General features: G+C 40.2%; 1 protein-coding gene across 1 annotated transcript; it reads right to left on the reverse strand.

Annotated features, from left to right (window-relative positions):
- Positions 1 to 19,928: 19,928 nt before the first annotated feature.
- Positions 19,929 to 21,591, reverse strand: LOC147619878 (GDSL esterase/lipase At4g10955-like). Its single transcript, XM_086772654.1, has 2 exons — positions 21,449 to 21,591; positions 19,929 to 21,235 (listed from the first exon to the last, which is right to left on the reverse strand). Exons 1-2 carry the CDS (start codon positions 21,520 to 21,522, stop codon positions 20,218 to 20,220), a joined length of 1,092 nt encoding a protein of 363 aa, XP_086628780.1. The 5' UTR covers positions 21,523 to 21,591; the 3' UTR covers positions 19,929 to 20,217.
- Between the last annotated feature and the right edge of the window lie 5,481 nt (positions 21,592 to 27,072).

Here is a 27,072-nt window from a genome sequence, read left to right on the forward strand (position 1 = left end):
TGTATGCCCTCTTGACTCCCATTTGGTCATCACTCATGACCCCGCTTTCTTCCCACTAGTCTCCGCAGATCTCTTAGCCGCAGTACTGCGCCTAAACCTGTATGCTACAGCCCGTTCAATCTCCACGTAGCTATGCAGAATCCAGCCCGTTCCCTTCACAAATCCCAAAACCCAACAGCCTTCATGCAACCTATTCGGGCTAAAAAACAGAGAGAGAATTCTGTCACCAAAGTCGAGGGAAAAGGGTGCATGCAGCACAGCTGCACCCACCACACCAGCCCATTCCCCGTGCCTCCTGGCTGCCCTTCACCAAAAAAGCCCCACTACCACTTGCGCTCCCCGCTTCTACGTCAGCTGCGCCAACTCCATGCACTCTCTCGCATCGTCCAGAAGATGCGCTGGCAGCTGCGTGAAGGTCCACGTAGCTGGCCAGATTTATCCTTTTTTTATTTTATTTTATTTATTTTGAAGAAAAAGGCCACCATGTTCCTTTCACACCAAAGCAAAGGCAGCCTTAACCCTTTTTACCTTTTTCTGCCCATGCATCTGAGTTCATATGGGATGGTCTGTGAGCTTCTTTCACTACATGGACGTGCCACAGCACGACAACGTGTGAGGTGCATGCGCATGGGTTGGTTTCCACTCGAACATCTTTGTTCAAATCGGACTCAGTGGTTCCGCTATGAGCCGAGTTGGCTCAAAATGGACTTGGTGTCTAAGATGGTAGACACATGCACACATGTTTTGTTGATGAACACTCCAATGTATCATTAAGGGGGAGTATTCAGAGGTAGCAATTGCGGTTGTGCAATGCTACATTGATATGGGTGATGGGTGAAGTTGTGGAACACCTCGATTAAGAGGGGGTGTTGAGAGATGTAATCGCGATGATGTGTGTATGTGTGAAAGCGTCCTAGAGGTGCAAGATATTGTGGTAAGATAAGAATGCCACATGTATGGTGTGTGAGTGTTGACCAAAAGAGTGGAAAAGGAGTTGCCACATGGATGATGATGTGTAAAGTGGGATAAGGCTAGAAAATCTATATCATTATATGGTTCATTATTATGAATGCAATAGAGCAATAGAATTGAGTGTTGAGTGTGCAATATCTCTCTCTCTCTCTCTTATGGAGTTCTTAGTGTGGTTTAATCCACCTTAATTATGTTGCTTAATCTATGACTATCACCATGATCAATCCCATTTTAGGATTGTTTAACATAGTTGTGGTGGTAGAACAATTGGTTGCAGAGGTGAAGTGTCATGTACCCAAAACATCTCCCTAAGTAAAATTGTAGAAATAGTTCACGCCGTGAAGGGAAAAGGTTTGACATCATGAAATGGAAATGGTTCACATCATGAAATGAAAATGGTTCACGCCGTCAAGGGCTACGAAATAGTTCACGTTGTGAAATTAAAACATTTCACCGTGATATGCAATCAGTTCACGTCGTGAAATGCTCTAAAATAGTCCACATTGTGAATGTTTTCTGCTAGTTTACGATTCTTAATTTTGTGTCATAGGTGTCAGGATAAGGCTACCTAGTTTTGAAAAGATAATCCTGTGAATTGCGGTGCTAATCGTGATGATGATGTTGGGAGCGTTTCACGCCGTGAAGTTGCATAAAATATTTCACGTCGTGAAATGGTCTCCTGTAGTTTCACGTGCAAAATTCCCACGTCGACTTAGATGAATTTAGGTGAAAAATTCTTATCCAAATGCTTCCAAAATGATTATGTCCATGCATAAAGAATGTAATATGAGTTCAAGACACAATCAATGGCTCCTTATTTTTACGATTTTTGTAATTTTTTGAAAATAAAGAAAAACAAAACATCACCTTGCTCATTCATGTTAACGATTCTCATGATGCAAACATAAAAATTGACTAGAAAAAACAGTGGGGCCCTCTTCCAAGACCACTCCACCACACAAATACACAACAAAAACAACCAATTTCTCACAATTTATCACTTCCTTTCAAATCTTATCCATTCATTTCCTACACAATACATTACCAGAATGCAAAGGCAATGATGAATCTTATGTAATGGGAGCTAAAACTCAAAGAGGATGGAAGAAACATAGGTGTTTTCCCCCCCGACAATGGTACCAAAAATGTTATGGGCTACCACACCTCCAAGAAGGAACTCAATGCATTCACCTTAGGGAAGAGCAATAGAACACAACTATTGTAGGGCACTTACCAATGTTTCAAACTTGTGTCCCCTCTGAGGTCTCCGAGCTCACTTGAGAAGCTCGAATCCTCCAAGCTCCACCGCCACACTGTCACTGTAGAGTCGCTCACACCATCACACAAGGCAATCACTCTCTCACTCCTCAAATACAAGAATGCAAGATACAAGTATAGAGAAGGCACATGTGCTAGAATGCTCTCTCTCAATGTCTCTCTCAAGACAAAAGCAAGAGCTCTCAATAGCACAAAGGGGAATTGTGTCCATTGATTATGAGAAAATGCCTTATCTACAATTGTCTCTTATTCACCCTTGGGTGCCCAAAACTTACTTAACTAAGGCCTTGGGTGGCCAATATCTCATAATGTACAACTTTTATAGTGCCTTTGCATGACACTTATTAATGTTCTCAAATGGAGGAGCATATTTGTTAATCCAAAAGGGGATTAATACCATTCCACACTTTCCATCTTTTGTTTAGTCCATTTACACTTGGCCATTTTCATATTGGGCACTTCCTTTGGGATTCCTTGTTTAACTTTCATCACCCACCTATACGTTTGGTCTCTACATATATGAGGCTGACCTTGAGATATGTTCTTTTGACTCCTATGGATGTCGACACGATCCTATTTTCTTTGGGGCTATGGCATTTACTTTTGGATGCAATATATTTCATTTGGGATACATGGTATCTAATTATATGGTGCATTAAATGGATTTACATGTATCACATCCAGATTCTCACACTGAGCAGTTATTTGGACCATGGATTTGATGATATTTATGGTGGTCATTTCACTTTGGATGAGGAGCTTGGATACTTCCTTTTTGATCCAAGTGGTCACACAATTATTCCATGGTTATATGGTCTACATTTTGTTGACCCAGGAGGAGTTATAACGAGCTACGTCATCGACATGGGTGTCTATCCATTTGATCCACGAGGATTTGTCAGCCCACGACATGGACATTGACTCTCTACAGTGTCCATTTGATCCAGGTGGTTCAAGATTCATTTCTTTGGAGCCTATATGGTTTGGATTTACATTCCATATATGTGGTCACACTGTGTGGATTACCTCATCTTCGGGGCGATACTAGTATCTTTTCCATTTGATCCTAGAGGATACTCGACTAGCTTTATCATCGACAGTGGTTCCTTATCCTTTCCACTCGCACCAAATTATCGAGAGACGATTGCCTTTGATTTTTCATGCCTCAGAGGTCCTTTCGATCTAGGCAGTTGCATAGATAGCCTCATCATCGATGATAGCCCTTTATCCTTTTCCTTTGACCCTGGGGGTCATATGATTCATGTATGGGTCTTCCGCTACATCGACATTTCGCCACCATGGATGTTATTTTTTTCCTTTTATACATAGCCACCTGTATATGTCTTTTCTTTGGGCATGACCACCCTTTGATTTCGAGGATGAATTCATTATAGGAAAGGTGGTATGTAATGAAGCAACACCTTTAGTTTAGGTCTAAGACCTTGGTCATGGGCTCAAGTATAAAAGGGGGATCATGGACTATCATTGTACCCTATATACCTTTTTACATCTTTTAATACCTTTTGACATTAGTCATCTCATGACTCTTGGAGCCTCATGGCTTTCAACCTAGCCCTATGGAAGGCTGTTTCCATCCTCTTGGTGGGAGGTTAACTCACTTAGGCATCATGGCCATTGTATGAGATATCCTTAATCTTGTATTAATCTATGATGATTTGTCTCTAATCTGAGCTTTATGATCACTCCATTCCAGTTTATGCATAGGCTTAGGGTTTAGGGTTTATGCATAAGCTCTTATGCGATAGGCTTATGCATAATCCCTTATAAATAGGCTATGCACACATGAAGTTTAAATGTGTAACTAATCACTTTTTCGCATGTTATGTTTTGTAGGTCTTGCATTGTTGTCCTCTCCTTCGGCTTGACATTGTTGAGGTAAACTCTCTTATTCATGCAACCTCATGTTTATTGCAGCCTCATGCTGGGTTTAGGGTGGTTTAGGCTTATGCATATAGATATGGGGCATTATTGTAGGCCATCTAGAATTCTCTTTAAGTCAAGTTAGGAGTGGTTATCCGCTGCGAGTAGGTGGTAATAGTGAAGCAAGAGCCCTCTATCTTCTTACTATCCTTGTCTTGTAAAAGAGAAGTTGCTATCATCCGAAAGGGGCACTGTCCACCTTGCTTGTCCAAGCAATATTGTAGAAGGTCTTAACAATGTTCTAATATCACATGTTGCCTTTTTTGTTCAAGCTTTAATCATTTGTTTGTTAGATCATTCTTGTGTTGTTGTCCTCTCCTTCGGCTTGAAATTTTCGAGGTAAGCTCTCTTATTTATGCAACCTCATGCCGGGTTTAGGGTTTAGGCTTATGCATGGAGATATGGGGCATTATTGTAGGCCATCTAGAATGTTGTCTAAGTCACGTTAGGAGTGGTTATCCTCACGAGTAGGTGGTTATAGTGAAGGGGGAGCCCTTGATCTTCTCACTATCCTTCTCTTGTAAAAGAGAAGTTTCCTTTGGCTTTAATATTGGGGAGCGTGTGGAAAGTCCTCAGAAGCTAACATCCGAAAGGGACACTGTCCACCCTGCTTGTCTAAGCAGTATTGTAGAAGGTCTTAACAATGTTCTAATATCACATGTTGCCCTTTTTTTTAAAGTTTTAAGCATTCTTCTATTATGCATAAGCCCTTATGCATAGAGCTTAATGATTTTAATTCATAAAGTCAGCTTCAAAAGTAGTTAATATGCTTTGTTTTGTTTGTGTAGACCATGGATCGTACACCTGACGAGACACCTGCATATAGCCCCGATCTCTCCACCTTGCCTACACCACAGTCCCCTAGCCAATTTTACCATTTCATGTCGCATATGAGCCCTGAGAAAAGGTCTATGTTGCAAGCCTACTTTGGGGGAGGTGCTGGCACTTCTACACGGCAATCACAACCCACCATTACACATGCCATGCCCTCGGACACTCCCTGGGCACATCACACAAATCCCGCCCATAGCTTGCTCGACTACTTCCAGTCATCGTAGATGAGATCATTTGATGGGTTGTTGCCTTGGTGGTGACTCCATGAATGCTTCTTCCCCTTGCGCTGCGAGCACCCAACCATTACCAGTTGTTGTGATGAGGGGACACTGCACTCGTGCTCGTCCCACCGACACAAATCCCTCTACCCCCAATCCTAAAGAGAATGTGGGGGAAAGAGAGATCTTGAGCAAACACACACATGCACACAAAAGAGTGCAAGACACAAGAGAGATGGATGGCTGAATTTTCTTCTGTCTTCTTCTCTTCTCTATAACCATATAACTAAAATATAAGAGTACATACATAAAGGTAAAGTACTCTCCTACAAGATACAAAGTGGTCAGTCTAAAGTGTGAACCCAACTATATGATCTGGCGCTATAGTTATGCCATAACTCTAGTACTCCAAAGTGGCTGTCACACAGCCTGTCATCCATAATCTCACCAACCATGCCAGTGGAATAAGTGCGGAAGTTGTCACCCATGCGGGTCATCAATTTACACGGTAGTATTAGTTGAGCTTGATATCTCAATAGCTTTCGTGAAGATGGCACCCACCTGATTCTGTATGCTTATATATACCAAATCTACATCACCCTGCTAGAACCTTCTCCCTCACAAAGTGATAATGCACCTCAATGTGCTTCGTTCTAGCATGGTATAATGGGTTACAAGCCAACTGTATGCTACTCATGTTGTCACAATAAATGACAACTACCCTATCCATGGGCTCACCCATATGACCAAGTAGGTTCTGAAACCAAGCTACCATAGTAGCACCCCTGTACTCTGCCTCTTTACTCGACAAGACAACTATTGCGTGGCTACTTCTTACTGCTCCAACTCACAGCTGCACTCCCAAAGTGAGAACATAAAACCATTGGTAGATCTCCTATTTGCAACACGACCAACCCAATCAGCATTTGTGTAACCATGTAGTTGTTTCTCTATATCAGCCTCATAGAAAAGTCCATAATCAAATGTGGACTTTATGTACCTGAGAATCCGTCTAGCTGCATCCAAGTGTGGCTTCCTAGGGGCCTGCATAAACTGGCTCACACATCCAACAACATAACTCAAGTCTAGCCTAGTAATGGTCATGTAGATCAAGCTACCCACTATATGCCTATATGTAGTGGGGTCCTCCAAAATCTCGCTTGTATCTGCGGCGGGAGGAAAGCTTTGCGTTCTACTCCAATGGCACTGCAATAGGTTTACATCTTGTCATACCATACTTGGACAACATGTCCAAGCCATATTGCCTCTACAATAACAAAATGCCATGAGCTGATCTCACCACCTCTATGCCCAAAAAATATCATAGCTCACCCAAATCTTTCATCTAAAGCTTTTGCTTCAAAAGCCTCCTGACATCATGTATGTCAATATCACTATCACCAGTGATAATCGAGTCATCCACATAGATAACTAATATCATGATCCCTTTATATGTCTTTTTCGCATAAAGTGAAAAATGTGCATTGGATATTTGAAATCTAATGGTAACAAGATACTCCCCGATCTTGTTTGACCATGCTCTGGGTGCTTGCTTCAAGCCATACAAGGCTTTGCATAACCTCCACACAAAATTTAGGTGTGCATCACTCTCATAAGCTGGTGGCTACATCATGTAAACTTCTTCTTGCAAATCACCATGCAAGGAGGCATTCTTTACATCCATCTAATATGTAAAGACCAACCCTTTGCTATAGCCATAGCAATGAGAGCTCTCACACGGTTGCCATTCTTGCAAACAACTGGGCTGAATGTCTCTTCATAGTCAATGCCATGAGTTTGTGCATAGACTTTGGCCACCAATCTTGCCTTATACTTGCTCACTAAACCATTAGTGTTATGCTTGACTTTATACACCCACTTACGTCCAATTACCTTCTTTTCCTTAGGCAAAGGCACTAACTCCCATGTTGCATTTGCATCCAATGTTGCCATATCCTCATTCATGGCATCTTTCCATCTCTTATTTCCAAGTGCTTGCTTAGAAAAGTGGTCTCCAATTCCTGTGTTGCGTTAACCATTTGCTTTAACCATGTAAGCACAATGATGGTTGTATATCCATCATATGTCAACCTGTCAATGGGGTACCTAACCCTCATACCTGCGTACACCTGGATCACTACCAAGTGTCCTCAAAACAACCCTCGTTCTCCTTACACTAGGAGTAACCATAGAAAGGATGCCAAGCTCCTTATCAAGGTTCTCTTCAGAGCTATGAGAGTCACCATCCACATATGAGTGACCTACTAACAGATCAGGCACAAAGGGTTGATCTACCTTCTCCTTTCCTTTGCGTAATACGTGTACCTACATCTATCCTCAACCTGCCTAACCATGGGCTAATATTTGATCCACTATTAGAGGACTCTCCAGGTGTACTAAGCATCTGTTATTGTTGATCTACATGTGGTGCAGCACTAGCACTTCTTACATATGCATTTTCTGTTGCCTTCACTACTGGTGCATACCAACTACTCATCTCGTCAAAGACAACATCTCTACTTACTTGCATCTCACGAGTGGTAGGGTTATAACATCTATAACCTTTTTGCTCCATAGCATAACCAATAAAGATGCATTTATTTACCTTTGGATCTAACTTTGTTCTCACTTCATCAGAAAAATGCACATATGCAGTACACCCAAACATTTTTAAGTGAGACACATCCAGTGTTATGCCTATAAACTTTTGTTCAGGCGTCATACCATGAATAGATGCAGTGGGTGTCTTGTTCATAATGTACACATCATTTGTTACTGCTTCTACCCAAAAATAATGTGGCATGTTTTTCTTAGCCTATTAAGGCACGTGCCACGTCTATAATGTGCCTATTTTTTCTTTCTGCAACAACATTCTGTTGCAGAGTGTACCTGCACATGTAAACTGTCTCTTAATTCCGTGCTTCCTCAGGAAATCGTTGAACTCATTAGAGAAATATTCTCCCCCACCATCTGATCTTAGGCATTTTATTTGCAAGTCTTTTTCCTTTTCTCAACCAAGGCTTTAAATCTCTAAAAGTGAGCAAACACCTCACTTTTCTCCTTCATGAAGTAAACCCACTTTTTCTCCTTCATGAAGTAAACCCACTTTTTCCTAGTGTGATCATCAATGAATGTAACATAATATGTGCAACCTACAATTGTTGCAGTCTTGGTCGGTCCCCATACATGTGAATGTATGACATATAATGGCATTGCACTGACATGCTTTTCATGTGGGAAAGCATATTTGGCCTGCTTACCAAGCTGGCATGCTTCACATACTTTGTGCATACCATCAACCTTAAACTTTGGCAAACCTACAACAATATTTTGGGCCTACATAGACTTCAATGGCTATACATTCACATAACCAATGCGCTTATGTCATATGTCAATATCTGCAATGACACCTTTTCCATGCGTAAACATGGTTACCTTTACTTTAGGCATGTTCACATCCAAAGTAAACATCCTGCCATTTATGTTACCCTTTGCAACCAAGTGACACTAATTTTTGAAGTCTTCCACAAAACATCCTTGAGGATTAAACCTCACTTGAAGACCCTGCTCAACCATTTGTCCAATAGAAACTAGGTTCTTTGTAACATTTAGAACATGAAGTACATCTGCCAAGTATGTCATTTTGCCATCCTCCTGCATAGACAATGGCACTGCACCAACATGCGTAATGGGATGCACAATATCATCACTTGTTTTTACATAACTTGGGTTTTCCATTTTCTGCATGTCTCTAAACCACTCAGCATGATTGGTCATGTGGTTAGAGGCACCAGAATCCACATACCATATATCTTGAGATTTTAACACATCTCCTGTTATGGAAATGAGCATGTGCTACATCACAAAGAGCTTCTCACTTCTATCATCACCTCCCTATTTTACTAGATGATGCATAGTTGCCTTACTCTACAACTTTCCACTTTTAATGTCATTCTGCTTTTTATAGCAGTCCTTTGCCATGTGCCGTGTACCCTGGTTTGCCATAATAATAGCACTCTCTATGCTATTTGCATTCTGATTGCTTTGCGAACCACCTCGGCCTCTTTGGCTCCCCCTGCCTCTAGACTGGCCTCTTCCACCTGTGTATGATTGTTGCTGCAAATCATTGGACCGTTGTTATCCAGAATTTTGATTTCCTTGTAAGCCACCAACTTGGCCTCGACCACGACCTCTACCTCTACCTAAATTAGAGTGGAAGGCCTGTTCTGATGTGTTCTTACTGTGAAAAAGATTCCTCACCTAAAGCTTTTTCCTCTATGATCTCAGCATAGACACCAAGTCTCGAAAGTTGGGAATATTCTCCATGACTACAATGGAGGCCTTGAATGGCTTGTACTCTTTGCCAAGACCATTCAAACAGTCACTCACCAAATCATCATCTTCCACCGATCCATTGTGATGGACCCAAGGGATTCAATAATGCCCTTAATCTTTAAATCATACTCATTGATTGACATGCTTTTCTTTTCCACAGTATGCAACTCTTACTTTAGCTATGTAGGATCCCTGTTCCCACCGAGCAACAAATTCGGGGTACTAGCAACGGAAGTAGCACTTCTCGCGTGAGACAGGGGTCCCACATTTGGGGCCTCGTCCACGAATATCCGGACAAGAGACTAATCCATCGATTTTTCCAAAAACTGGACTAGGAAAAACTTCTCTTACCCGGAAAGCATGGGCGATTCCACCAGGATAACTTTTTACTCTAACGTAGTCAAGACCATTACTGATCAAGCTGATCCGATTGTACCTATAAAGATACTCGGTCAGATCAAGGAAGAAACTTGCACTTGGATCATTGGGATCAACGCTTTTTTCCCCATCAAAGAGGCACAGCCGTTGATTCCTATCCATAGAACAATTACTATCCGGGATTTACTTTATCTATCGTAATAACAGAAATTGAGTCTCGATTTACGAATCCATCAGTCCAGCCTAACCCCATCTAGTCCCATGGGTTAGCCAATCGCCCAACCACTGTAGTGATGGGATCCAATTAGGAATTTGGTTAGGTTTTGTCCCAGGTACCAAGGAAAAGAGTTCCCAAGCCCCCTAGCCAGATATTCATGCAAAAATAAAACTAGTCACACCACTTACACACCCAATATGAAATTGCCTTTTTCACAGATTTAATCAGTTTTAAAACAATACTTTAATGAAACCATAGTATCACTGATCACAATCTTCCAAATTATCCGGTTGATTCTTAATTTCCCATCATTCCTTCATCAGAGTATCTATGGCATCATTGGCAACTAGAACGCTCACCACCTGTCCACTCAGGGGCCTTTTCAATAGTTCCTAGCCCATAATACTCAGCAATATAATCACTTATAAAAATCCAGATGGACTCTCGTTGAAGATCAGCAAGATCAACCAACAGATCCATATAAAGAGCCATGGACTCATCCATTGAAGACCAGTAAGGTCAATCAACCAGATCCATGCCAGTTTCACAAAACAACTCTTACTCCTTGTTTCAATATCTTCCTCGATGCAAGCGTGGGTATCCTAGGCGAGACCCAGAGCCCGAGCACCGTATGGTCAACACCCTCTAGGATCCTTCGCAAGTGACCTAGCGCTTCACTCATAGGCCGCTTCCTTGGTCCCTCATCCACCGTACCGGAAGCTCACCATTTTAATCGAACCGAGGCTGGTCAAGACCTCGGCCGACCTTGCTACGCGAGACGTCCACCATTGACTCTCCATCAGCAGTTGCAACTTTATCTGTTAGGTCTCCACGACCTTAATCACAAGACGGTCAAAATGCTTCCCCAGCATTCTTGACATAAAACAACCATTTACAAATAGTATTTACAAACAGTTTACAAATACAGTTTCTATATAAACTCTCATTTTTCCACATTATCCCTCATCAATCCACATTACTTATTCCACATTCCATTTATATGTGTACTCATCCCATCACATCATTTTCCATCTCATCACTTCAGATTCCTTCACATCACATATCATATATTCACATCCATACATATATCCACATCCATACATATATCCACATCCACATCCACATCCACATTCACATCCATACATCCACATCTACATCCATGTATCTATTTTCACATCCACATCTACATACACATTCACATCCATACATCCACATCTATATGCGTACATTCACATCTACATGCATACATCCACATCCACATTCATACATCTACATCTACATGCATACATCCACATCTCCATGTATACATCCACATCCACATTCACATTCACATCCATACATCTACATCTACATGCATACATCCACCTCCACATTCACATCCACATCTATACATCTACATCTACATGCATACATCCACCTCCACATTCACATCCACATCTATACATCTACATCTACATGCATACATCCATATCTCCATGCATACATCCACATCCACATTCACATTCACATTCATACATCTACATCTACATGCATACATCCACATCTACATCCATGCATCTACATCCACATCCTCATTCACATCCATACATCCACATTCACATTCACATCTACATGCATACATCCACCTCCACATTCACATCCATAATCTCACCCTATCACAACCCATATACATCTTATCCCATCACATACATTTCTTACCTCATCCCATACACATCCTATCACTTCTTAACTCATCTTATCACATCCTAACTCATCTCATATGCATCTTATCACATCTTATCACTTCCCATATCTTTTATGCATACCTCTATGCATGAAATTCAATTATGCTAAAAGTAACACTTTTATAATAAAATATTCATCTCTTATGCATACCTCTATGCATGAAATTAAAATATGCTAAAAGTAACTCTTTTATAATAAAATATTCATCTCTTATGCATACCTCTATGCATGAAATTCAATTATGCTAAAAGTAACTCTTTTATAATAAAATATTCATCTCTTATGCATACCTCTATGCATGAAATTCAATTATGCTAAAAGTAACTCTTTTATAATAAAATATTCATCTCTTATGCATACCTCTATGCATGAAATTCAAATATGCTAAAAGTAACTCTTTTATAATAAAATATTCATCTCTTATGCATACCTCTATGCATGAAATTCAAATATGCTAAAAGTAACACTTTTATAATAAAATATTCATCTCTTATGCATACCTCTATGCATGAAATTCAAATATGCTAAAAGTAACTCTTTTATAATAAAATATTCATCTCTTATGCATGAAATTCAATTATGCTAAAAGTAACTCTTTTATAATAAAATATTCATCTCTTATGCATACCTCTATGCATGAAATTCAAATATGCTAAAAGTAACTCTTTTATAATAAAATATTCATCTCTTATGCATACCTCTATGCATGAAATTCAATTATGATAAAAGTCACACTTTTATAATAAAATAATCATATTTTATGCATACCTCTATGCATGAAATTCAAATATGATAAAAGTAACACTTTTATAATAAAATAATCATCTTTTATGCATACCTCTATGCATGAATTTCAAATATGATAAAAGTAACACTTTTATATTAAAATAATAATCTTTTATGCATACCTCTATGCATGAAATCTAATTATGATAAAAGTAACACTTTTATGTTAAAATAATAATCTTTTATGCATACCTCTATGCATGAAAATCAATTATGCATAATATAAAAATTAATTTCTCTAGGCTTACAATGAATATCTTTCAATTAATCTAGGATGATAATTCCTAGAATATGATAGCCTTTTCATTATTTGAATGAAATTATTTTATGCGTAATTTTTATAAAAATTTTGCCATAGCTCCGCTGCTATGACTGATAAATCTCAATTTTTCTAAGGGATAAAGCTTATCATTAAGGAAATAATTAGAATGATCCCTAATTGGATCATTAATCCATAATGGATTGAATCATCAATATTCATGAAATACATAAACTAAAAGCATAGAAAAAGGCCATTAATTTGACCTCAAGTATAGATTAATCTTGGATTACGAAAAAACTTTATGAAAAGCTTCATTTGGATTGAGAATGGGTTATGAGTATGACCATTTCTTGAGTGAGAGAGAGAAATTACATAAAAACCATTTGAATTAAACATAAATGAAAATTTATGTAACTCTTAACTATCATTAATCAATTAACTTCAATAGCATTCATCAAATTATGTAACTCTTCACTACCATTCTTCAATTAACTTCAATAGCATTCAAAAACCATTCCAATTAAGCTTCTGAAGCTTGAGAGGGGTTGAGAAGAGAGAAACATTGAGAAATTATAGAAAAGATCAAAATTCACCAATTACCTTACAAATTGCTTGATTCTTTGTTCATGGTAGAGGCCCCCAACCAATCAATTGGTTTAGTATGTTGAAGGAGCCACCAATGGAGATTGAAGAAAGAGGGAAGCTCCAATTTCTTACAAATTGGAGAGAATTTTAGAGAATAGTAAATATTAGCATTATTTCAGCATAGTTCTAGAATAGTAAAATTCTCCTCCTTTTTTTCAAAGGATTCATGTTCTATTTATAGGAGAGGGAGGCTCTAACCAAAGCTAACTGATTTCTAGAATTTTCCAATTTTAGTTTGGTTGAATTTGGACTAGATTTGGACCTAGTTTGGTTCCTTTTTTATTTGGTTTGGTTCCCTTTTGATTTGGTTTGGTTCAAGAGAGAGAAGAGATAAAAATATCACATTATTTTTGAGTTTAAAACTCATTCAAGCATGTGAAATATGCACCTCCTTTAATGGACTCCCCTTCCTTACATATGTGTCAAAATGGAATGATTATACCCAAAATATCTCATATTTTTAATATTGCTCATAGTTTTTTACTAATAAACCTTGTACATTTTTAACTCTTCATCTTATGTGAGCATTTACTCATTTTTGGATACTCAATTTATCTCATTTTTTTGATATTACTCATAGTTTTTTACTAATAAAGCTTGTACATATTCAACTCTTCATCTTATGTGAGCATTTACTCATTTTTGGATACTCAATTTATCTCATTTTTTTTATATTACTCATAGTTTTTTACTAATAAACCTTGTACATATTCAACTCTTCATCTTATGTGAGCATTTACTCATTTTTGGGTATCTTCTTTTACAAATAGGATTTATCTCCTCTCTACACATGGATTGATGCTATTGGCCCATAGGAACCTTAATTGGACCATAATCCAAAAATTTCTGAAAATCTAGACCCTTAGGCTAAGGTCCTTCATATCCATTTTCAATTAATTCTAATTGCACATTGGAAAGTTCTTTTTGAATTTCTGTTTCAGGGGAACTTATTTTAATAAGATGAGTTATTTTTCTATCCAAAAATATTCATAATCTGAATATTCTCTCTCTAGAATATTTTCTCTCTCTATGCCAAAACAGGCAGAGACAAGATCTCTTATATTTCAGAAAAGAAAATTGATTACAGGAGAATATACTGGACATTTTGAGAGGCTGGGGAGGAATCTTACAAGCTATAATTTCCTTACCTTTGTGTTGGTCTAGAACATCTACACCAGATTCTATCATGCAACTGTTGGAGTGTTGGCATCCTGTATGTGTCCTATCATCATGTCTATATTACTAATGAAAAGCCAATATATGAATTTTCTTGCACCTTGGTTCCAATCCTTGAATGCCTTTATGTCTACTGGAGTGGCATGCTCCTCATTGTCTCCTCCGACAGTCCCAAAATCCTTTATCCATAAGGAAATTGGTCATTTTGAACTTCCAAGGCATGAAAGTTGTTCTTTTTCAGCTTCTCACTGACAATCTGATTGATTCTGTCAGACCAAATATATTTTCTTGCAGCAATCAAGAATCTGCCAATAGATAATTTTTGTATGTAACGTTTAACACAACAATATCTACTGCTGCAGTGGTACTTCAACACAACTTGTAGGTCACCAGATTTGACCAAAGTACATGTACATACACCCAATGTCAACAATACGTGTGCAAACATTGTCTACGCTCCCAAAATGCACTGCTCCACTGCAATAACCAGATTTCGACCAGAGACATTTCTTAACCAGAACTTTCTAAAACTATCAAAAATACCTTGCAGCGCAGCGACAGAACAACGGAGACTGAGACACGCCCGAAATGTGATTTCGGCTGAAAAACCTCAGTACAAAATTTTATGTACCACACAAGCACCTCCAAGTCTGCAAAGAAAGCCCCTCAATCAGAGATGTGTAGCTCCCAAAGCTACTGACGGGGTGTTGTGTTGAAATTTGAGCAAAATGATGAGCTATGGTGGATCAAACACTAGAATCAACATAATTAACAAAGTGATTAGCAAGTGATTAAGATGTAATTAGTGAATAATTAGCAAATAGATTAATGTAGGCATGGATACTCAAAAACCAGCAAATTCTCATTAGGGCTATGCCTCAATTTATAGTGTTTACATCAAGCATCAAATCCCATTGATTTCTCCATGATTTACTCCCAGAATATCTCCACCTCTTGCCTGATTCTCTCCACCTCTTCTCTTTTCCCTGAATATCTCCCAGAATATCTCCACACTCCTAAATTCCCTCATGCTACCCATTATTCTCTCTGAGTAGATTCTTCTAATCTTTTCACAAGTTCTTTCACAATTACATCTCCTCTTTTACAGCCTCTATCCAAGAGCTTGTTCCCACACACACCCTATTCACTTGTATATTTCAACATGTTGTACTTACACACAGAAGGGAAAGACATGATGATGCTCTTACTCATGTACCATTTCCTTGCTTGTTTGATCTTGCCTCTTGCTCGCCTCCTTATCTCACACGAACTTGAGCTCTGATACCATAAAGAGAATGTGGGGGAGAGAGAGAGGTCCAAGGGTCCTCCAATAGCTCACTTGTATCTACAGAAAGCTTTGTGTTCTGCTCTAATGGCACTAAAATAGGTTTATAGCCTATCATACCATACTTGGACAACACGTTTAAGCCATATTGCCTTTGCAAAAGTGCACATTTTTGGCGCCGCTGCGTCGGGGAGGTGCCCTGCACCAAGCCCCAGCTTGCAGCTCGGGCTGCTGCGTGAAGTGAAATTTACACTGTAGGAAAGGCGACTGTGTGTTTGTTGTTGAGGCGTTTCCGTGTTTTGCAATCTGTTTCTGCAATTCTGTTTCTTTTGTTATTTTTCCACTCCGCGTGCGTTCTGTTCTCTGATTTTCTACGGGTGAGGGAGGATTTCTGAATACCCAGGCCTGCGCTGTGTGCGAACTGCACCGCGGCCAAGGCTGAACAAAAGAATACTTATCTCAGAAAAAAAAGGAAAAAAAATTAATTTTGAAAAAAAAAATTTAAAGAAAAAAACCAAACGTGTGGAGAGGAAAGATTTTTTATTTGGAGAAAAATTTTTTGAAAAGAAAAAACCCCCAATCGACCCCGACCCCGACCTCGGCCTCGGTCTTTTGATATATAGGAGAGTGAGCCTCCATAGCTTTCTTTCAAGTGAGAGTTTATGAGAAGTTGAGCCCTATATGTAGCCCACTCCCCAAGGAGTGAAGTGAGCATGTGGGATAAAGCCTTCACCCTTTCCTCCACAAGAAAATAGGCCTTCACTCTTTTCCCCACAAGGAAACAGACTGTTTTGAGGACTCGGGGGGGTCACTATATGTAAAATATTCCTATCGCGTGCGTTCAAGGCCTATATTTTAAATCCCTTATTTGTGAATTTTTTAATCTACATAATATCTCCTTTTCTTTATGAATCTGTAAATTTTTTTGAAAAAAAATAAATCATACTCTTATGTAAATATATTTTTGTAAGTTTCATAAATTAAAATTATGCTTCTGTTGAATGCACGTGATATTCACATTTTTTTGTGAGTGACTCCCTCGAGTTTGAGGACCACAGGAGCTCTGGATAGGCGAGCACGGTGCTGTAAAGCACACTAGGACCCTTTAAACGATACGCTCATTTTGAGCTATCACACGCCCTAGTTCAGGTTCGACCATAAGTAAGGGGGTAAGAAACGGGTTAAAAATAATACAAAAACAAGTAAAAACGGGGTGCGAAACACCCGAGAGACCACTTGGGTGGGCTTCAAAGGTAGTCACCAACGCCCGTAGGGTACCCACGTCACATGCATCTACGCTCTGGTCGGGTGCTAGAGCCTGAGCCACTAGAAAGCATTTCAGTCTACGCAGGCTCACACCATCCCTCCACGTTAACATCTTGGCCTTCGGCTAGAACCCAAGGGAGTGCAACCCAAGATCCACGAATAGCGGATAGTGATTCGTCCTCTGACTCAGAAGCCATGGAAGGGCACCCTACCAAGAACCCTGAGGAGACAAGCCAAAACATGCCAGTTTGGGCCCCACAACCTGGATCTAGCATGTTTAGTCGTCTAATAGAGACCTTTAGTAGAGCTACATGCTCTGAACATGCGACAAGCGAAGTAAATGAAGAAGGAGGGGTAGTAGATTCGCCATTCACATCTTATGTAGACCCTCCCAAAGAGTGTCCATGTGGATATTCTACCCACTTCGTTTAATGAGGGCCCTACTGAGCTACCACCTTCCGAGGCTCTTCCTAAAGTAGAGGTCCCTAGAAGCCAATCCATAAGAAGTGACATTGCGTCCACTTCAAGAGAACCGTTTGGCACTCCAAGTCTAGATGGGATATTTCTCAATGAAAATTGGGAATATGATCTACACACAGAGACTCTAACTGACCTATACACGGGTTACACATACCATGTAGGTTGGTTAGAAGTCATACGATCTACATCTAGCGCCACTAATCTAGAGGAGCAACAACAAATGATATGTGAGGTTATTCATAGAATTATCTAATTTGAGAGGCAAAATAGGGGAGTGAACCTAGTTTCCACTAGCCCTATGAGGTTTTTGGATACGGGCAAGGCCAAACAACCAACCCTATCACAATTGGAGACTCCCTCGGTGAGTCCTATAGACCCTTCATATGTTGTTTCGCGCCTGGAGTCTCAATGCAGGTTGGGCCCACGAGCAGTAACTTTAGCTTTCCAACCTTGGCTCAACTTTCCATTAAGGAATCCACAATGCCTACCCCAATGATGAGCATAATGGAAAGTGCACCTGTTACCGCTATAGTTAGTACGACGCCACTACCTAGTGGAATAGTACCTACAACAGTGCGTGCCAGTGCCTATCGACCATATGTACCTATCACTACTCATGCTCATGTAGCTCCTACGCCTCTTAGTATGCCAATGGCGTATGCTCCACGACCGCCTTATCACAACCCTTATCCAAGAGGAGCTAGGCCTAGTCACATATCATATCCTATGTCAGCTGCCTACATACCCAGACCAACTTGATAAACCATGCAGTTATGGGTATTCTCTTACTGCCATGTAAACACACATGTAATGTTTTGTAACATTGTGCCTTAAAGAAGAGCTCTACTATGTGTTGTGCTGTTCACAACACATCTTGTTAGTTGCCAAACAAATGATCATGGGGTGCTAAACAATAAATCTTATTTTTTGTTAGCTTCCAAAACACATGGTCATGTGTTATGTTATTCACAGCAAATCTTGTTAGCTACCAAACAGATGGTGAAGTATCTAAGAGCCCACTCAAAGATATGTTTAGTGTCCCGTGCAACAATGGTATTGGTCTTAGTTAGTGATAATATCACTTTTTGTAATGGTAGCAATGCTTACTTACTAGCACTACTAGTACTATTTGCAATGCCAATAGGGCTTAGGGCTTACTAGCATTGCTAGTAAGCCCTACTAGCACTATTTGTAATGCTAGTTGTGCTTTTTAGCATAATAAACACTGCTTGTAGTACTCATAAGCACTCTTAGCAATGCTATTAGGGCTTATTAGCACAATGATCAATGCTAGAAGTACTTTACAAGCACTCTTGACAATGTAACAACACGAATACAAACACTCAGGGGGGTTCACTATATATAAACCCTCTAACTCACCTGCATTCAAGGCCTATTTTAAAATACTCTAATCTGTGAATTTTTCATGAATAAATCACATCCTTTGTCTATTGAATCTATGAATACCCTCTTTAAATGGTACCCTTCTGTATGTAAAAATTGTGTAAAAAAGAGAGTTTAAAAACCCCTTATGTTGAGCTCACGTGCTACGCTTACATATTTATGAGTGACCCCCCAAGTACAAACAATGCACACACTCTCATAGATATAAGTACACACATATGTGTGCCTAAGTGTGTTTGCTCACACACGTGTGTGCTCACATGCACACACACACACAAATTCGCATGCATAAATACACCGTGTGTGGGCATGCATGTGCACACACACATACATGGTGGTGGATTCAAGAGATGCGCTTCTACAAAGCAACCTTCCTTTGCCGGCTTCCTCCCCATTAGCAATGCCAATGCCACCCCTTTGGAATGCCGGCCAAGCACACTGTCGTCAGCTCGTGCTCCACCACCTTGAGGAAACAAAAAAAGAAGGAAGTGGAAAGGGAGAAACAAGATCGACAAGAAACCAAGGCTCTAACAATGGAGAGGCATTCTGCATGACTATAGTATACAAAGATGATTGAGAAGAAGGTATGAAGCTCTCAAGACTTTGATTGGACTTTTCCAAAACAATAAAAGGTAAAGCAAAACTTACTCCACCAGATATTGGGGTAACATACCCATTGAATTAAAGTTGAATGGAATAAGTTGAAGCAATGTTTAGAAGTTCGTCCCCCATTAAATTTTTCATAGGTAAGTAAATTTAATAGGTAAGTTACAACGAAGGACCTTAAAAGCAAGCCCCCAGCAAACAACTTGGATATATATAGTCACAAGTTCACCCCATGCATGCTTTCAATCACCTATCTAGTATAGGATAGCGTCGGAAAATAAATATTGAATTTACATCTTGATGGACCGTCAGCAGATGCCTTTCCAAATTCATCAACATCACCTTAGACATTCAGTCGTTGTGATGTATCCCATAGCATTTTTGGGGAGGTTCGACTGTGAGATTCAAGTCACACCATTGGGTAAGCATATAGCATTTTTTGGGGAGGTTCGACTGTGAGATTCAAGTCACACCATTGGGTAAGCGTATGCGCTTTGTAAGCTCTGTTGAAGAAGTTGCCGGGCTGTGTTTTGTTGATGTGGAGGTAAGCGGAGGGAATAAGGTGGTCAGGCCGAGAGTCACATTTGAACAAGGATGACCGAACGATGCTCCTGATAGAGCGAGGGATGGTAAGCGATGGAAACCACGCCACCAGCACAGCCGGCACGTGCTTATTGGCTTCGAAGTAGGTGATGTAGCCCGAGCAAATGCAGTCGTGGGCGTTCACGTAGAGATGGGGGAGCCAATCACGGATGGACACGAACTTGTCACGCTCCTGCTCGCGCGTTTCTTCTTTCTGGAGCACGTCCGAGAGGATTTGAGCGGCTGCGTTGTGCATGTGATGGTAGGTGGCAGTAAACCTGCGCGGGATTGACACGGGAATGGAGAATGGGCGTTCTGTGCGAAGAGTGGGGTGTGGTGGATTGAAGAGATGCGCTTCAAGAAAGCAGCCTTCCTCCGCCAGCTTCCTCCCCATCAGCAACGCCAGCGCCGCCCCTTTGGAATGTCCGGCCAAGCACACTGCCGTCGGCCCGTGATCCACCACCGCCTCCCTCACAGCGTCCAGCCCCACATCGTACCTCTTGTGTGAACGTAGATAGTGGAACACAATCAGCATGTCCGCCTCTATATCTACCTTCCTTAGCATTGTCCCCCTGAAGGCCACCACTATCTTCGGGGCGCCCAGATGCCCCCGATTATGATCCAGCCTGCTTCTGTACACTGCTCCGAAGGCAGTGCCCCGACCGTGATCCTCCACTATCGGCTTCACCAAGTCGTAATGGAAGGTTTCCCACCACACGGGCGTCGTGAGGCCCGCCCAGGTCGATGACTCCCCACTCCACCGCCCGGCCGCTCGGTCTTTCTCCATCCTCTTGACGCCTCGCACCAACGATGCCATTGCCCGTCGCCTGCAGTGAACCTCACACCTACACAAGGATGGCAGGTGCGAATCACATCCATTGTTTGGATTGACAATTGAAAATCTCTCTCTTTCTCTCTCTCTCTCACACACGCACGCACGCACGCGCAGCATTGATTTGATTTCTCTCTGCGTTCTGAAAAAGGGCTTAAATTCTCTCACAATTATCACTCTACACAGCATCCAGTGTATTACAATTTACAAACAGAATTTAGCTTACCACACATCAGGTGATCGATAATCGAAACGCGCAGGCGCCGTCTGATCGAAGCCATCGCTACCCTTCTTCGGCATTTGGGAGTCGAAAACCAGAAGTGAAGATAAAACTTCTAACTTGCTACTATAATGAGTGGGCAAGGAGAGCTTTCATTTGTCTTTGACCTTATCAACATGGCTGCACATGCTGGACAACTTGACCTCTTTTAACGCTCATCAGCTACCATCAGCCGTGCAGGCCAACTCGACTTCTTTCTGCAAGTTGCATTGGCAGTCGTAGAATAGTTGCATTGGCAGTCGTAGAATAGTTCCAACGTGCCAGTTGCAAGTTTGTCAATAATTCAATAGAAGTCTCTCAAGACGGTGCCCACTGCCCGCCATAGTTGCTTTTGGAGCATTTAGGTCCTAGGCCGTAAAATACTTGTGAAATTTTAAAATGCCTGTCGTGTTGAAAAATTACACTAAAATACAAAAACACCAAGTTGCAAACTTTGAAAATTGACAGTCGTAGAATTTGTCAATAGTCAAGTCTCAAGAGTCAAGACAGGTAATCTCAAGACCTACTTCACGCACTTTACATTCACACGCAATTTCTCAATTCAAGTCTTGACGCAATTTCTCAATACTCAAGTCTAAAGACACGTAATCTCAAGACCTACGTCACACACTTTACGTGAAGGTAACGCAAATGGGAATTCTCTTGTTTTTTTTTCCGGTTCTAATCTGAATTAGTTTAGTCACTCTACAAGACAATGCTGCCATACACGCGTTTCATACACGCGATAAATTACGGGCGCGTGTATGGTCGCGTATGTATTTGAATAGTATCGAGCGCGTGCATATTGGCATTTAAATTCGCATGTATATTGGCATTTACCAGTGCGTGTATATACACGCAATTATACACGCATCAATACACGCTTTATTAAGAAAAACTAAATTCTTTTACAAAAATAAAAACTATTTTCTTTAAACCATCTCATAGTACATTACAGTATATATCATTACACAATCCTACTACATGCATTTATATACAAAAATAAATCATGAGATGATAATTAAAAGACAACACATACAATAGAAATGTCATCAATTTAGAATGATTCAGTGATAGATTGGTTAGGATTCGATCTCATCTTCAATAAGATCCATCCTTGCCAAACGATCAACATCAATATCCATTTGATCAATTTGTAAGGCTACGATTAAATTTATTCCACTATCGATATTCTGTCTATTGATAATGGTATTGATGTCCTGATCATCCTCATCAACATCACCATCATCCTCAATGGTAGGGTCATTCTCATGATCATGAGAAATGGCACGCTCATCCTCATTATCATGATCATCTCTTATTTCTTGATCATCGATCTCACAACATCTTCATTGGCATGTTCGACATCATCTTCATTGCGGCTTGTTACATCCTCCATATGCTCCATATCAGTGAATGTATTATACATCACTTTGGAACGTGGTGCAATAGGGATGACGTACCACCATTTAATGTCATGCACCATTGGCAGATAGATAACCTACTCAAATACACATACTGCAGTAATTAATTAGTACGCGAGCTTAGATATATATGTACATGAAACACATAATTAAAAAAATGCATACCTGCTCACATTGTTGAGGCAATACGAGCCTATCTTTCTTTATTTGCCAAAACTTTATAGAGTCAATAGTTACATAGCCACTTGCATGGCTTTTTATCGTTGCATTAGGCCCTTTTTCCACCACGTTCATTTGCCATTTGATATCCAAAACATACACAAAGAAGCGACGAAAGTCAAGCCTAAATATGTCTTGGATTGTGCCATAATAATCATCCATTTTTCCATTAGCTCCCTGAAAGCTACTAATGACACCGCAATCTTGTGTATTCCTCTTTTCATCAATTCTTTGTGTTCGAAAATGCTTGCCTTCATACCATATAGCATTGAATATAGTGCACTGGACCAAAATGGAAGCAATATTTGTGTAAGCAATGTGAATAAATATTAAAAGCAAATCACTTACAACTAATGCAAAACATTAGTTCTATGTACCTTTAACATGCATCCTCGTGCATACTCCCATTCTTCCGCCCATTCGGAAGTGTTGCTAGATGCTTAGGGTACGCCTTATGAGAGCCATGTTGCCTCTGAAAGAGAGCTCTTTCTGCTTGCCTTTTTGTCTTTGCATCCTCATATCTTGTAACCCATCTGCTCATCACATCACTATTAAGGATGCAAGTGAAATTGAGATCATCAATCAATGTTCTGTCAATTACTTTACTCTGTCCTTTTCCTTGAGGCACAATAGAGGTCATCCTCAAGTCCTCTTCATTGCTCCATAGTCGTGGCAAAGAGCTATCCACCTGACCAAGAAATTCTGAAATATATACAAGAGACTCTTGTATCAACCAACCCTCGGCCATGCTTCCTTCAGGCCTTGCACTTTGCCTCACAAAGTCTTTTAAGGTCTTCATGAAGCGCTCTAGGTAGAACATCTAACGTGCATGCACAGTGCCACATAAAGCAATTTCGTCCACTAAATGCACAATGAGATGTAGTTGACTTGTGAAAATGGTTTGCGGAAAAGTCTCCTCTACCAAACAAACCACCTCCACTGCCATTACACGCGCATCATCCAACGTGGCTGGATCAATTACTTTGGAACTAACATATCTGAAAAATAAAGAAATAGTACGTTATACCTCATGCATGTTCATTTTGTGAGGTATAATGAAGGGTGATCTAACATGGGTTTTACATACCTCACAAGCTCGCCCATATTATAAAAATATTTTTTCAAACTCTTATTTGCACAATGGTCAATGCTAGTAGGTAGTATGAACTGCGCACATAAGAGCACATGTGCTAGTAGGTAGTATGAACTGCGCACATAAGAGCACATGTATGTATGGTTTATGGCATTACAAAATTTAATTTCAATGTACAAGACTTGAAAAACACTTACTTGGAGCATCTTGTGCCAATCGTGGGACTTCAATCCATATAGTTGCTCAACGCCTCTCTCCCTTCAATGATCTCATGCATCCAGTGGGAGTACGCAAAGTGGTGATGGCCTACTTTACCTGCTTCTCCTCTTTCTTTGATATAATCCATGGTGCAGGCGGAAGACGAACGTGCCCACCCTCCTCTCGTGGCCAAGCTTGACACATATGTCCTGCGACCCATAAGTCCTCCCGTACGCTAACATTGTCTCGTTTACCAATAACATGTTCCCAAATACCAGATCCCACATTCTTGAAGATGTGCATGGGATCAAGAAGATGGTTGATCTTAAGATGGGTCCAATATGGTAGCCGAAAAAAAATGGAGTACCTACACAAGGGATTGCTCTATGTGACCTTTAATCCAATTAGAGACTACACAAAATAAGATTGAAAAACATTACTATACCTGTTCATGCCATTTGGAGAAAGAATATTTGTAGACTCCCAAATACGCTTCCAATCTTTTGCACGAAGTGTATGTGGAGGAATGTTACTCTTACTAGCAATATATTTAGGATGATCTGAGGGGAGAAATCAATGATGATTATCGAATATGGTCTTACACAAATCGTCAGCATACTCATGTACTAATGAAGGGTCGACCACAAACAGGGCATGCATGTTTACCCGATATTTTCAAACCTATTAAAATATAAATTAAAGTTAGAATAATAAAGTCAATATTTATAATTAATATAGCCAATAGTATTAGAGTAGGGAGGTAATTAGAATTCTTACCAGAACAATCGCTGTATCCTGGAAAGTCATGCATTGTCCACATCAACACTGCTTTTAAGTCGAAGTGTCGAGAGGAGAGAGGCCTACTAATGTCCATCACCGCAACACCTCTCCATAGTTCCTCCAACTCATCAATCAACGGTTCGAGATAAACATCCATATGCTTGACTTTATGTTTCCCTGGAATTAGAAGGGATAACATAAGATGTCCCTTCTTGATCGCCATTGATGGTGGAAGGTTGTAATTCACCAACACAACTGGGCACACACTATATGCAGTGCTTTTGAAACCAAATGGATTCACTCCATCCATACACCTAGGCCAAGTCTCAAGTTTCTGGGCTCTGTTTTAAAGCTGGGCCACTCATCTTCAATATGCTTCCAAGCAAGAGTGTCTGCGGGAATTCTCCACATGCCATCATCCGATCGATGTGAGGAATGCCATGACATGAGCTCTGCTATGGTTGAACATGTGTTTGATGTGAGGAATTATAGGAAAGTGTCGCAAGACTTTACGAGGTACATCAAAACTCTTTAGATCTGTTCTATACCTTGCTTCACCACAAGTGGGACAATGTCGAGCCTCCTTATGCGTCCCACGAAAGAGAATGCAATCATTGAAGCATGCATGTATGCGATCATAATCCAATCCTCCAAGAGATGTCACATAGCGTCTCGCTATGTCTCTTGAGATGGGTAGTCTATTTCCCTTTGGAAGCATGTTTGATAATAGCCTGCATCCAATATCATCAATTAGTCCTAAACCCTAAACCTTAAACCACTAATTCAAATTTGCAAGTTAGAATGCTTACTTCAATAATGCATCAAGACTTGCATTGCTCCATCCATAAACTGTTTGTATATTGAGTAGTTCAAGTGAAGCACGTAAAATAGAGAATGTGCACCCTTCAAAAATCGGTGTCGATGAAGCCTTGTAAAGATGCTCTTGTTCCATATCATCATCGTCCATACCTTTGGGATCATCCTTAAAAAGATTCCGCACCATATCATCAAACACTTCCTCTTCCACAACTTCGTGGGGTGCAGGGCTATTGTCATCCCTTTCCCACTCATCTCTGACAATAGATCCCGAAGCTCTAGCATCATCTCGTCGACGCTTTGCGTGCTCTCACCGCGCATAGGGCACCATGTTAGGGTGTGGTACTGCATCCTGCTTCAATTAGAGTATATATATTACAACTCCATTAATTTAATTTGGATACCATGAGTCATTTGAATGCTATCAATTTACATCTACTCACCTCTAAACCTATTTGATTCCATTCTCCATACATGGAGATGTGATTCAAGGTAATTCGACGTGCTCGTACAATGCATCCTTAACATCAATTACACATACACTTGATTCTTTGTCCCAACCACACATCACGATTACGATGATGCATTGTCTCATCTTCACCAGAACTGCTTGAGGAGGTTGATGACATCCTATGTACAAAAGAGAAAACACAAAATCATATTCTGTTTTTAATGAAAGTATAAAAATCGTGTGTATTACTGCGGCTACATCCTAAAAATCGCATGTATTAACGCGGCTACATCTTGAAAATCACGTGTATTAACGCGATTACATCCTAAAAATCGCGTGTATTAACGCGGCTACATCTTGAAAATCGTGTGTATCAACGCGGCTACATTCTGAAAATCACGTGTATAAATGCGGCTAGATCCTAAAAATCGCGTGTATAAACGCAGTTGATTTATCATAAACGCAAAAATACACGCGTTTATACACACGACGACCTGTTCATACTAAAAATAACCCGCCTTCTCCAAATAAACATTTTCAAAAAATAGATCTGCTCTCCTTCGTTTTCGTCTCTTCCAACAGAGCACTAAACCTAAGTGCAAGGAGCAGA

Source organism: Cibotium barometz, chromosome 32 (assembly GCF_041138505.1).
Source record: "Cibotium barometz isolate CiBa-2024 chromosome 32, ASM4113850v1, whole genome shotgun sequence".
Lineage (NCBI taxonomy): Eukaryota > Viridiplantae > Streptophyta > Polypodiopsida > Cyatheales > Cibotiaceae > Cibotium > Cibotium barometz.